Source organism: Condylura cristata, unplaced genomic scaffold (assembly GCF_000260355.1).
Source record: "Condylura cristata isolate star-nosed mole 26May11 unplaced genomic scaffold, ConCri1.0 scaffold00018, whole genome shotgun sequence".
Classification (NCBI taxonomy): domain Eukaryota; kingdom Metazoa; phylum Chordata; class Mammalia; order Eulipotyphla; family Talpidae; genus Condylura; species Condylura cristata.
Window position 1 is genome coordinate 10,293,744 of NW_004567119.1, and position 15,302 is coordinate 10,309,045.

Genomic DNA, 15,302 nt, shown 5'->3' on the forward strand with positions numbered 1-15,302 from the left:
TGTTCATCAGCATAGACATCTGGGTTATTTCCATTATTTGGGCACATACCTAAGACAGGAATTGCTATTTTTAAATATCTGAGGAACTGCCAAACTTTACCAAAGTCATGGAAACCATTTTACATTCCCACCAGCAATGTATAAGAGGGTTCCTATTTTTCTTTATATTAAGCAACAATTATTACTGCTGCTCTATCTAATTTTAACTGTGCTAGTGGATATAAAATGGCACCTCATGTAAAGTAGCTTTGCATTTCTCTGTGACTACGGATACTAATATCTCTTTATGCACTTTTTTGGCCATTTGTGTATCTTTGGAGTCTAACTATTCAGTTGCTTTGTAAGTTGTTTTTAATTTGGTTATTTTTTGTTACTCAGGTATAAGAGTCCATTGTATAATTTAAATAGCGGACCCTTATAAGACTTTGAAAATGCTTTGCAAATAGTCCACTGTTCTGTGGACTATCTTTACACTTTCCTGTTTGTGTTGTCTGAAATACAAAAGTTTTAAACTTGCATAAAGCAAAGTCCAATACATCTCATTTTTCTGATACTTTTGGTATAGTATAAAAAAACCAATGTTCAATTTGTGACTCACTATAAATTTTACTTCTTATAAAAGTATTTTAGAAAAAATTAGTTCTAGCATAGATAACTCTAAAGTCATAATGTGTGGATTTATACATGTTCTTGTTCTTTCAAGACTCAGTTATTTGATATATCTGAATGTAAATCTGATAGTTTTCAAAGAAATATTTTTCCCAGTTTCAAATCTGCCTGAGTCTTCCTTGTTTTTTTTTTTTTGTATAGTTATTATAAGGTTTTGCAGTTGAATAAATAATAATTTTTAAAAACAATTGTAATAACAAGCCTTATTTTGTAGGTTCTTTCCATCCTAGGCCAAGGGGAGACTACAAAAAAAAAGGGTAAAGACAGGGAGAGGATATGTAGCTATCATACAGCGATCAGATATAAAATGCCTATTTTTTTCAACTATTTTAAACATTACTAGTGAACATAGGGGCAAAAAAGGGAAATCCACCACAAAACCGCATCTTTATAACTGCAAATAATGTGACTGAAAAGGTTTTAGTCTTTTGTTCATCTGATAGCTATCAATGTAAATTCTCTTCTTATGCAGTAGGATTTAATGGCATCATTTGGATACCTATGATTCATTTTGTCATCTTCTAAGATAATTCCTTCTCCATGGAAGTCCCAAAAATAACAATTTATTATTAGAAAAATAAAAAACAAGTACATAATGTATAAACGCATCATTTACAATTAAATCAAGTGATGGCAACTAATTTCAATCAAGTTTCAGGGTGCTAAAGTGAGAGCAGCCTCACAGTTTCCTTGCTTTCCGCTTGTGGAAACTTGCTAGAAAATTGTTTGAGAAGAGAGGTACACAGACTAATGTGAAGCCAAAAGGCCCTTTTATAAAGTGAGAACAAAAGGACTATGGCTCTGAACAGCTAGGTTCTAAGTATTCAGACAGTTGTTAGAAAGTTTCATGGTAAATTAAGCCATTAATTTTTAAGATTTTTAAATTTAAATTAATAAGCCTTCCAAAGTCAAAATTAGTATAAAAAATGTGGGTTTTATGAGAATATAGTAGCAATAAAAGTAAAAACATGATGAACTGCTAATACAATATTTTTTTCAAATTTCTGACATTCATCAGGATAACAGACACCTATTTCCACAGACATCCAGAAAGTATATTTAATAACTTATTGAAAATTCTCATTTCTTATGATAATATGAACATTACTGAGGAATACTGCATGCAGAAATCACACAGTAATATGCAAAGTGGTACTAACAAAATAACACTGTTCTCTAACCATACTGATATGGTGAGTATGCCAGGGCAATGCACACAAATGAAAAGTACAGGGTGAACCAATGCACACCAATGCATCACTGATGCATTTCCAGTGCGGCAGCACAGGACCAGGTTCACAAGGTGGCAACAACAGCTGTTAAGCTCCTGAGGGCAGAAATCTAAAAAGCAGATTTAAATTATAGTAAGATACTACCAAAAAATAATTCTTAAATGCCAGAACTGCCAATACCCACCCATCTGCCTTAGGGATGGTGCACGGACTGTGTGGCATTACAGTAGGCCAGGGCAGTGGCCTGGTTAAAAAGCGTGATCAATTTTTTTATAATAAGGTATTTTAGTATAAATATTAAGGAACAACAGTACAATTTCACATGTAATTAAAAGACAAGAGTAACAGGAATATATAAAACCTCCTTTTCAGAGAGCTCTAAATTCAGACTATTCCTAGGGAACATGATGATAAGCAGATCTTTCCCTCCTTATTTTCCCCTCTCCTTTCCCTTTTCTCTGCAAAGAAATCAAGTGACTGAGACTGCTGAGATTACAAAAAGGCTCGTAATTTCTGGGTTGATGCTTCTTTAAACATTAAACACTAAAAACTAAACAAAACGCATAGAGGGAATTACAATGAAAAAAGGTATTTGTAACTTTAAAACAAACAATTGTGAAGGAAAAGTAAAACAATATATATATTTTGGTTAGGCTCACAAAACAGCACACGCTTCACTTAAACTATTCTCCCATAGGAAAGCATTAAAACAAAAGGAAGGAGCATAGGAAAGCAAGGGCTTTAAATGACTCATTATGTCTATTTTTAACAATGTAAGTTTTTCATATTTTGTTTGCAGACATATGAAACTGCCCTGTAGACATAAGCAGTGAATAATGAATGATGCCTCCCGGAGCACTGTTGTTCTTGATTCCCAAATTAACATGTTATTACCATTATTTTTTAATTTGTCAATCTTAAGTTTTAGATTTTCAATTTATAAAAGTTGTCTGTGAAACATTGCTTCAAACTTTAACATTCATACCATATTCCAAAAAAGCTTGAAAAATAATTCATACTGTATAGTCAAATCATTTTAGGGAACAAAACATAGGAAGTGGGTTTCCTTCTAAAACTTTGCTGGACTTACTCTTGCTTTTCACATATTGTACACTGTCTTGAACAAACCAGTGTAAGTACAAGGTCTTCAGCTCTGTATACAAAACACTCAGTAAAACTCATGATAACAGAATCTGCGTTCTAGCCTAACAAGTGCAAGAAATTAAAGAATATTAAAAAAAAAAATAACAATTTCTTCTTTAGTAGATACAATTAAAGCAGAAGGAAAAATGATGAGGAAGATTAAAAAGAGAGTGAAAGAAAAAATAAAAGGGGGCAAGGAAATGGATAAAGAAGAAAAAGTGAAAAGGAAGATGGACAGACAGAGGAAAGAGGAAAATTGGCTTAGTCAAGCTCTCTTGGGACAGTGTGCTGAGTTACCAGACCAGAAATGAGGGGTTGAAAGCTACTACTGATAACTGGTGGAGGCTGAAAGTGCTACTTAAGTGCCTGGTGTCTGTAGAAAAAAGAGGGAGGAGAGGTTTGAGACTGAAGATGCCAAGTGCATTCCCAGCCAGCAGAGTAAAAAGGAAGCATTAACAGTAGCCTCTGGGGAAGCTAAACATTCTATCCCATGAGCCAGAGGGCAAATGTGGCAATAGCAGTGAGTAGCAGCTGGATGAAGGGATAAAGAAACCACAGGCAAGTTGGCAGCTTTAGACCTATAAGGCAGAGTAGGCCTTGTTTTGAGGTATTTAGAGTAACAAATGTCTGGATGTAACACGTCTACCCTCCTGCTTCAAGTGGGTTACTAATCAGCAACTCAGGGTGAGTAGAATGAAATTAGTCTGTTAAGACTGAGCTAGGTATTCAACAACTCTTGCTGAAAAAAATCTAAGATAAGTTTGTTTCCTTTAACTACAATAAAAGCAGATTCTCCATAATTACTTCAAATAGCACTCCAATGTATTTGAAATAAAAATGCTTAAAATACTTTTAACAGTGCGTATTTCGTTAATGTTTTCTAAACATTCTATAAAGTATAGTTCAACAAAAATGGGTATGTATCGTTATTTTCGACTGTAAATTAGTGATGATTGATATTCAAGGAAAGGAGAGAATTGGAAAAATCTTTAAAGGGATGCCTGAAATAACATTCTCTCATGTTATCTTTACTCATCTTCTGCCATTGAAAAAATGTTCAGAGTAGTATCAGCAGGCAGTTAAATTATCTTTCTATACTTTTAAGAGTGCAAGATAAAGTATCAGAGTTCTTATTTCAAATAAGTATCTGCTCAATATTTCAGTACCATATTCAAAGATAATTATCAAATACAAAACATTTTTCAAATTACTAGGCTGTATACATTGATAAACCATAATTTTAATTGATTTAACTGAGTAAGTTTTCAAGATCTGCAAATAGGTCAATTCTCTTTTCTTTATCAGGAGTAAGTTAATTCAGGATTGATGCTATGAAAAATGTAAGATTCTAGCCCTACAAAAAGTTCACCTATTTAAAGAAATCAAAACAGAAAGTAAGAAATCTAAGTTGTGGGAGGAGGGGGCAGAGTAGAAGAAAAGGTCCTTAAAAAAGAAAACTTCAGGGCCCTCCTTGGTGGCGCAGCGGGTTAAAGCACAGCACTAGAAGCTTAAGCCACTTCCACATGAGTTCCATGCTCGCCTGCCCCAGAAGAGATCCACATGGCGCGGCAGACCTCTCCTGACCCGCCTGCTGCTCCCCTCAGCAGTGTACTTTGCCGATCTGCCTGTCCTGCTCCCCACTCTGTCTCTTGTGAATCCTCTCACCCTCCGCATCTCCAGCCTGTACCCCAGTTCTGTATGAATAAATAAATAAATCTTAAAAAAGAAAAAACTTCAAGACAGTCCCTAAACGATATAAAACATCTGGGTATACATTATTTGGAAAGCAAAGATACGAATATAATGTAAAAATAAACAAACAGAAACCTAATTTAAATGAGGTCTGGATACAACAGTTCTCACACTTATGATACAACTTTGAAAATGCTATTGGGGGAGTCAGTGAAGTCACAGAAAGTAAAGCATCACAGTTTGTTGGTGAACACCACATTGTAGACTATGAATGTGCAGTAAAGAACGTATTCAATGTGGGAGCCGCTAGCTGTATAGCAGTTTAAGTTAAAATTTAAAATTCAGTTGCTAAAAGTAATATCGGTGGCATTACAAGTACTCAACAGTCATATTTCAAGCCCCCAGTGTCTAGTGGCTACCATGTGAACTTAGCAGATTTCCATCATTATAAGAAATCTTTGTCAACAACACTGTTCCAGAGGCTAGTCATTTGATATTATACTGTTAGAAGAACCCAAAAATATCAGGAACTATTAACATGCATGATTCAAGAAGATTGTTACATGCAATCCTCAATTTATATTTCTGTAAAAGATCCAAAACAGCCCCTTGAAACATAAGTCTCCTGTTTAAATTTATAAAGACAGTAATGGTAAGAATGTTTAAATTGAGACTATTTCTGAAGGAAATTAAGAAACTACTGTTCAGATTTCTCTTAGAACCTGAGTCAAGCAAGGAATCAAAACCCCAGCGACAAGCCATCCAGGTGTCCAGCAACCTCTCTATCAGGTGCCAGCAGGCTTACTGAAGTGGCAGGATGATAAAGAACGGAGTAACCAAGTTTCTACTGCACATAATGTGAGCACTGTTTCAATAAACCTAGTGCATGCAATCTATTTTGAAAGTACCAGGATCTGGATTTCTAATTTTGTTTAGATTTTCTTTTTGCTGACTGATGAGAGTGGATGAAATTACTGCGAGTTGTGTTTACTCAGAAAAATTTCTGGTCTTTTCAAGTACTTGCAAGTACACAAAGCTCAGTGTTACTAAATGGCATATAGATTCTACTTCAATTCTGATAATTCAGTTTATATCATTATGGTGAGATGATTTGACTATTCCACAAAGTAACAAGGCTTCCCTCTGGTTTAAAACATTCCTGCAGGTCTAAAATAAGTACAAAACCAGAGAATACATTTTTCCTGAACTTAACTAACCTATCCAGTTTCTTGATAAATTCAGCCGCAGAACTTGCTTTCCCCAGACTTGTTCTTCAGTCCTCTTATCTGAGAAGTAAAAATAGTTAATCTCGAAGAAGCTTCCCATATCTTGGACCATTTTTCCATAGATCAGAGAGAACTGTGGACTAATCTGACTGAAACTTCTGCTTTACTCCCCACACTCTGTCTTTCCCACATCACATTTCCTCCCCTTTGACCTATTTTTGTTATTATGTGATAATTGCCAGATTTTAGACCAATCTCATTTTAGGAATGACTTTAATGTGCTGTCTAAGGGTAAAGACTTCTTACCTGTTTTTAGCTGCTCTTACTCTAGAAACTTAACCTTTTCTTCCTTCCACAAATATTTCTTGTTCATATGCAATGAGATAAAAAGCAGACAATAATTATTTCCTAGGAGCTTAAGCTCATTCTCTTAACATCTTTCTTTTTACTAGGGAATGGCCCTTTCTTCTACCTACTAATGTTTTTATTCTCTCAGTATCAGGGAGGAATGTGAAGGATGACAAAGTTCTAATAAAGTAAGGTGACAATAACAGGGCAAAAATATACTGTTTCATTAGAACCTCCCAAGTCAAACCCAGAAATTTTTTCTGGGCATATTTTATAATACCAATCTCCTTATTTGTTGTTATAGCATAAATTACCAATTATTTTCCACTGTCGACTTTATATTTCTTCCTTTTAACAACAGACTCATCTTCCCTTTCAGTTTCAGGGAACTCACCTTGATATTTACTACACTTCCCAAACTCCCATTCAGGTAAGAATCACTGTGTTTAGGACATAAGGTATGAGCAGAGTCAATGTACCAAACTTCCTAATCATGTCCTTTAAAACAGTAGCTGCTTACTCTTGTCTCTTTCCAAAGAGCTAGCATGTGAATATGAAAGTGACAGAGAAATGAACACGTTGGCAGCAACAGTGGAAGAGGACAGTTGATCTGATGGTTCAGCTCCCCACTCTGTCTCTGGTAAATCCTCTCTCCTCCCCTACAAGTCTGGCCTGTACCCCAGTTCTGTATGCATAAATAAATCTTTTTTAAAAAACAGGAAAAAATTTATACTACGTACTGTTTCTTTTAGTACATAAAAGAAAATTGTACTGCAAAAGTCAGTGTTATAAAAAAGAAACCACTCAAAAAATTTTTTCCCAATTTAAAAATTCAGTAAAAGACCAAAAAACAAAAAATCCAAAGCAAGCAGAAGGAAAGAAATACTGAATATTGAAGTGATAACCCAATGAAAGGAAACCAGAGCACAACAGAAAAAGATACAAGTTGGTTCTTGAAAAAATACAATAAAAATGATAAACTTTTGGCCCTCCCTGGTGGCGCAGTGGGTTAAAGCACAGCACTGAGAAGCTTAAGCCACTTCCGCATGAGTTTGATCCCTGCCTGCCCCAGAGGTGACCACATGGCGCGGCAGACCCCTCCTGACCCGGCCGCTGCTCCCCTCAGCAGTGTAACTTCATGGATCTGCCTGTTCTGCTCCCCACTCTGTCCCTGGTGAATCATCTCACCCTTCGCATCTCCAGCCTGTACCCCAGTTCTATATGAATAAATAAACAAATCTTTAAAAAAAAAAAAAAGACAAACTTTTAGAAAAGCTTATCAAGAAAATGAGATGATACAAGTTACCAAAAATCAGGCATGAAAGATGTACTTTATTACAAACCTTGGAGAAAGTAAAATGATCATAAGTATACTACTATGAGAAACTTTACACTAATAAGTTAAAACTTGGACTGAAAGGACAAATTCCCAGAAAATTATAAATTATTGAAGCTGATTCAGCCCTAGCTCAAGCTCTCTGCCCACCTGTGTCTTTTTGTCCTCTCTTTTTCCTGATAAACCTGTCCTTTAAAAAGAAGAAAATTATAGATAAAAATGATACCTGAATTAGTGGGGGAAAAGATATACAATATTGATAGACTGTTCTAAACTTATAACAAATAAAGACATTGAATTAGTAATTTATGATTGTTCCACAAAAAGTCTATATCTTTAAGTCTCCAGTGATGAATTCTACCCAACCTTTAAAGTTAAAATAAAGCCAGCCTTTGGAAGTCTTTCATAAAATAGAGAAAGAGTAGCTCTATACCAGCTATAAAAGAAGAAGTTTATTTTAATGTTCTGGTCTGTTTATGGGATCTCTGATCATATTAGTCTGTTTCTCCTAAATTACCCAAATTATTACAGCTTTATAATTATTCCTGGTAGATAATAAAGCAAGTCCTTCAAAAATCCTTGCTGTACTCAGAGCAGGTTCTGGCTATAAGTAAGTCTTTGCCTTTTACAGATAATCCAACAAAACAAATTTGGGGAGAATAAACAACCTACCTATATGTTATAGTCTGTCCCCTCAGGCCCCCCCCCCCAACCAACTCAGGTATCTTTTTCACCTAGAATCTTCTTTTTAAAGGGCAGGTTTATCAGTAAAAGAGACAAAAGAGGCTTTATAGACATAGGTGGTCAGAGAGCTTGAGCTAGAATTTTCACAGTAAACTATCAGTATTAAAAGCAAACAGGTATTAAATAGCTTTTCAAACTTCATAGATCAACCCTAGTTCCCTAAGGGGGAGGGAGGAAGGAATATGTCCGCAGTTGAGATGTGTTATTAACTGCAGACACCATGGGTGTTTATGTACTTAACCATATCATCATCAATATGGAAATGAAAAGCAACAGAAGAGGGACAGTATGAAAAGCATGTTTGCTTCTGGCATTTCTAGTTCAAAAATTTTGTTAAGCTAACCTGATCACCTCTCTTAAACATGTTTTTAAATACCATTTCTCTAGAAAATGGAAACAAAGATGTGAATAAAGGTCACAAAATACAAACACTATACAATCTCAATAACTCCTTACAACCTTCTCATGCTGCTAAGTCCTGTAATTTGGAACATGATATGCCATTACAATAATCAAACTGCAGTAGCCTTGTGAACTCAGTCATCTCAAGCTGTAGGCCTTGTTAAATGTATATACAGCACTTTCTCAGCAGAAAGTGCTGTATATACACTTAGTCTCAGCCATGGTATCATTCATAGCTTGACAATTATAAAAGAAAATGTTACAAAAACCAACTAAAAAAAAATCTATGAAGATTTAAGTTGAATAGATTTAAATGTTAGTGATAGGAAAAAATGATGGAGAAATTAAATCTGAAATTGTCATTTTTCTCACACAATACAAAAAGATATCATCACTTTAATGTGTCCACACTTTAATTGCCAAGAAAAGTGAGAACATAACTCATTTCACTTCTCTTTGCCTTGTGAAGCAAGTAGCCACTCACATCCCATTATGAAGTAGCTGAGAAGACAAAAATTACAAAAACTAACAACAGCAAACATGATTTGAAATGGGACCCTGAGGGCAATCCATCAATAGTAACTTTCCTTTACTAGTTTCACACCACCTCTTGCCTTTCTAGTTCATGATCTAAAAAGTAATCTCTCAAAGAGTACAACCTTGCCTGTCTTGTTCCCTGAGGCATGCTGGTTCACAGATAGGTACTGTTAATTTGGGTATTATTTCAGGTATTCATTTGAATACCTGTTAAATGAATTGCTTACTCTCATTAAAACCTGAATAAATTATACATCCTTCAGCTAAAACAAAATGCCACACTTCACGAACTTTTATAAGTAGAGGTATCATTACTGCTCAGTGTATGGTTTTCTTTGCCTGTCTCAACTTAAGCATTTTTAAGAGGCAATATGATATAGGTCCATACCATCAGCATTATTTCATAAGAGATAAATGATGAGGAATCTGACCCGATAGATTTTTATATTATTTGAAGGTATGAATGGCTGTTTCTCATTTATATTTTAAAAGCAAAAGATTTTTCTGACTCAGGTGGTACTGAATAACACATACTATATCTAAGATATAGTAACAAATGCTCTGATTTTACTCTGATTTCAAATGTTCAAAACAAAGAAATATAATTTATGTGCTGAAAAGACTAATCAGACTTAGATGGATTTTCCTTTTAAAATACATAGGGTATTATCTTATGTACATAAATCTAACATGTTAGGCAATTTACCAACCTTACATTTAGATCTTATTACTTACTGAAACCTCTGAAGATTAAAATGCTTAGGTAAGGTAGAAAACTCAAATAACAAATGTAGCATTAATGATCCATCAATCAAGTCAAGCTGCTAAAAACATCCTAACCCCTTGAATATTTGGGTAGCCAAATACTTTAAAAAAACATGTTGGGTATCTTAAAGTGAGTGTGTCAGTTCATTAATTCTGTGATCCTCCCGCTACCAACAGAGTACTGTACAATCTGTTATTATTCACTGTCCTATAGATCATCTGTTCTTGGTACTAGTTTGTTCCAGGAAGAAAGACAGCTGCAACACTATATCCCTGTTCAACCTGAGGACCATCTGACTTTAATTGTAACACACAGCTTGATGTGGCTCTGGCTATGAGAAGCTAAAGTATCGTCTGTAATAATCTGAAAAAGCAGAAACCTGCCAATAGAGGGCTGAAAACAGGGACTTGTGCTGTCTGGCTGCCTGACGGGCTGCAGGAAATATGATTAATGAGTAAGGTATAATGATATCAGGAACCCGATTAGCACCACAAAAAGGTCACAGATCAAAGTAGTATGCATTTCATGAGCTACAATCATTGCATAAAATCTGTGGACTTGAAAAGGTAAACCAAAAAGAGGAGGGTGATAAAACTCTTATGTGATAATATGCTAACAAATACATAGAATGCCAAACTAATAACTTAATCACCTACAGAAAGCTAACTGAGAATTAAAAATTAATCAGTATGGACTGTTCTGTAGGAAAACTTTGTTCATCATAGGTACATAGCAAATATTTTGGATACATGAGTGAGATATTAAATATTTTTATAATGACACATAAATAAAATTCAGTATCTTTTTAATTATGAAATTAAAATAACAGAGATGTAAATATTGAATTCTAAACTATGTTTAAACTTAAATTACAGTGAGTTATTTTTACAATATTTTTAAGACTGTAAGCTTTTTCAGTCTAAACTATAAAGACATCTACAAGACTCACAGGAAGAGAAGCACTGAGACAAATGTTTAATAAAACCAAGAATAAATTATGTAAGTATGCAGTTAGTATTGCAAAATACTATTTTGTATATGTGTTTTCTTAGCCACATTTAAATTTAGTATGGAAGGTAAAACTGAAATCTGACTTAAAGTAAATTATGTTGCCACCTATTTTTACATGATGTCCCTGGGAAGCTCTTCCCACACAGATCTGAGTTTTCTGAGGTGAGGCTGAGACATGGCAGATGAGCTATGGAGGCCAGGAGAGTGGCTTCTCTCAATTTCTCCAACTGAATTTTACTAATTGTTAAATTTTGTTGACAACTAGAAGTAAAAGTTATGAAATGTTTCTATCCTTTATATGCCAGGGCCTCCCTGGTAGCGCAGGGGTTAAGTCTCATCAAGTTAAGTTATCAAGCTCCCTCCAGCCATTGCAGCATGAGTTCGATCCCCTGCCATGAACTAACTCACATGGTGCAGCAGACCTCTCCTGTCTCACCAGCTGCTCCCTCAACAGAGTATTTCAGTAGATCTGCTTGTTCTGACCCCACTCTGTCTCTGGGGAATCTTCTCATGCCTTTGCACCTCTGGCTTACACCCCAGTTCTTATTTGCATGAATAAACAAATCTTTTACAAAAGCAAACACACAAACTTCTCTGTACTATTAATAATAAGGATGATAATGATTAATACAAAGCTGATTGCCTTGAGACTTAAAATTTTCAATCATATTTGAAAAGTATCAGTAAGAAAATGATCAGAATGAATTCCAATTTTTCTTAAAAATAGTCTTAAAATGGGGGTTATTATTTATAGCTTTTTAACTTCATATCCACTTAATAGTAAAAATATCTTTTTAAATGGTGATTCTAAAAAATCTTTAAAAAGTTGAAAAGACAAGTGTAAACTAGGAGAAAAGTATTGGCAAAGTTGAAAAAAAATTATGGAGTATATATAAAGATCTCTTACAACTGAATATGAAAGTAAAGGAAAAAGATTTGAAAATAGAGAGTCCACAAAAGAATATGTATTAGTAGAAAATGAGGCTGTGAAAAGATGACAGGTATCATTCATTAGTCATAAGGGAAAGGCCAGTTAAAGCACTATGGGATAGCTACAAGAACAGCTAAAAGTGACGACAACACCAACTCTTGGAAAAGCTGGAACTTCATCTATTGTCAGTGGGAATGCAAAACGGTACATTAAATATATTCTTATCATATGATTCAGCAATTAGCCTCCTATGAATCTATCCAAGAGAAGTGTAAGCAGATGTCTACACCAGGATATATGCGAGTATTTGTAACAGGTTCAACGTGGAAAAAATGCTAATGTCCCCAAACTGGCAAACTGGTAAACACAATGTGTTCTGTCTACACAGTGGAATACCGTGAAACTCATAAATACAAACTACTGGCAGAGGCAACAACACAAATGAATCTCAAAAACATCACAAGAAGTGAAAGGACCCAAACACAAAAAGAGGACATGCTTCATGATTCTGTTTATATAAAATTTTTAGAAAAAGCAAGAAAACAGAGACAGAGTCAGCGGTTATGTGGCACGAGGAATGGGAGCAGAGACTGCTTGCAAACAGGTGCAGGACACCACTTGGAGTCACAGTAAGTATTGTAATTGGGATTGTGGTCATGGTTACACAACTGTATAAATTTGGTAAGCTCACAGAATTATTTACTTCTAAAAAGAGGTCTGTTAAATATGTAAATTTTATCTCAGTATATTATAAAAGGTAAGTAAATAGCAGAATGACTATAGTTTCTATTGACATCCATGTTCCCTGAAAAGAATCACAAAACCATGGACAACTACTACATTTAAAAGTGACAAATCTCCCTCAAAGCCTTACAGAAAGTTTGTCTTGGTTCATTTTAATTACGTGAGAATCTTCAAAAATGCACATGGTTAGAGTAAAATGCAACAGTACCGTTGAGACTGTGTTGTAAAATTATTAGGTACTATTTTCTGAGTACATATTGTGAGTCAGACATAGGTTTTTTACACACATAATTACAATTTTATACTTGTTTCCAAATAACAAGTGAGTAAATCAAGGTCAAGAAAAAAAGTATCTAAGGTTCATTCAGTAAGATGATAGATATATCCAGAATTGGGAAAAATAGGTGTAACTTTTAAGTCAATATTCGTCCATAACCAGTGAATGCTTCCAATGCTTAATATGTGAAATTTAGATAGCAATAGGATTGCAATGAGGATGTGGAAGTTAGGATTAAATTATAATTGCTGGCATGGAAGTTAAGAAATAACACCTAGAAAACTAAGATGCAAAGGTTTTTCCTTGTAAATTAAAACAAAAAAATTTAAATTTCACTTTAACATGGAGATGATAAAGCTACTATTTTCAAATATTGAGAATAAAGCTTCCTGATTCAAAGATTCATGAAAGTTAAAGGCAAAAGAAAAAGGCATATTAATTTACATAAATTAATACAGAAACCATATAGCAGAGGACATTAAAGACCCAGTAGGAAGGATTCTGAAATCTTTGCTAAGCATAATGATTACTGTGATTATAAGTTTTACATTTTCTTATTTAAAGCATTACATGTAGAGTTCTTTCAAAAGACAGATATATAATTTGAAAATCTTGTTTCTATTACCAAAAAGTGAAATGGCCTTCTAACCTGGAACACAGTCTTATTCTTATTGTTATTCTTATTATTTTGGTTCAAGAAATCCAAGTTTGAAAAAGCACAGATTAATGTTTTACTCATAATTTGCAGTTATAATTGGATTATGCACATATGAAAATAACTAAATTTTACCTAACAGAGTGAAAGATATCATATTTTTCAAGTCAATAGGATTTTATAAAGTCTGGGCAGAAATACATAAACTATTAAAGCACTTTCCATTATCCCTACCAACCACAGTGTGTCCCCAAGAATGATTATACCAACAAATGAAAGATACTTGAGAAAAGGCTCATGACAGAGGGGATGATTAGTATCTTACCAATCTGTTTATGCGAACAAATTCTTCTGAGGTTTTGGCCCAAGGAGGAAGTTCAACATCAGATACTACTGTTCCATCATCCATCACTCCGAGATTATAATTATTGAAGTTGACAAACATCTCAGGGAGATAATAAAATTCAGGAATCAACTCCTGTATGAGAACAAAAGGCAATGTCATATTATAAATTGTGGAATTCTGATAAGTCAAAAAGGGCCTGGTCATTTCCAACTGTGGAGAAGAACAAAATAAACTGGAATTTTTTCACTTTTAATATGCAGCCAGTTGGGTTTTTGTATGATAAGCACCAGGTATCGCATTAGATATATCCCATCCAACTAAGTTAAATACCTTCCTAGGTGATTACATGCTTTCTATTAGGACTACTATCATAACCTAAAAATTGCTCAATACCAATATTGGAGCAATGTTTGAGGTTTGCTAAAAGCTATTAACAGATATTAACATGCTATAACAATAAGAGTTTAAATTAGACTTTTAATGAATTACGTTGGATTTTTGCTAGAAAAAACAAAATTTTTGTAGCATAAGCATGAAAATGCCACTGCCTTGGTCCCATATCAACCAGAAAAATATTCATTACATTTAGCCACAGTTTAACAACAGATTCTGCTCACATTTCAAAAACATTCAAGGTTAGTTTTAAGGAATTAATGCTGATAAAAGATCAAAACTTATTGTTAGTCTAGAAAATGGCCTGCCTAAGAAATTTACTGTTAAATATCTGATCTTTAAAAATTTTTTAATTATGGTTTTAATAAGAACCTTAAAATACACTTTAATAGGCTATTTAATGAGCTGAAAAAATGCAGCCAGTTAAGTCTTTGTGTACAATAAGCACCAGGTATAACTATTACAGAGGTTCCTTAGATCAGACTGGAAATTCAGTCTTAATATGGGTCAGTGACTCAGTGGTCTTTCAGATACCCCTCAGGGCCAGCTAAGGCAGGACTGGCTTCCAAATAGTTGAGTAAAATAGGGAGGTCATCAGATTTTGGACAAGGTCAGTATGAACTAGAGAGAGCAAAGAAAAAGGATCCAGTAAGAATTAAGCTATTATCACCTCCATCATCCATGTGAAATATTGTTTGACTTTGAGTAGTACATCCTTTGTTTATAATCACAGTAACTGACTAAGCAGAGCAGAAATTAGCTAGTCTTCCAAATGCCTGACAACAACCTGATTTTTTGTACTCAGAAAACATTTAAATCAAACAAATGTAAAACAAAAAAGAATTCTCCT

General features: G+C 34.3%; 1 protein-coding gene across 2 annotated transcripts in view; it reads right to left on the reverse strand.

The window, feature by feature from the left end:
* LRBA (LPS-responsive vesicle trafficking, beach and anchor containing) overlaps window positions 1–15,302 on the reverse strand; it is a 497,077-nt gene that overhangs the window by 92,101 nt on the left and 389,674 nt on the right. For both annotated transcript variants that reach the window (XM_004685322.2, XM_012726881.1), the window contains exon 46: window positions 14,039–14,191. In XM_004685322.2, coding sequence (XP_004685379.1) covers window positions 14,039–14,191 — 153 coding nt within the window. The remainder of the gene's footprint in view (window positions 1–14,038; window positions 14,192–15,302) is intronic.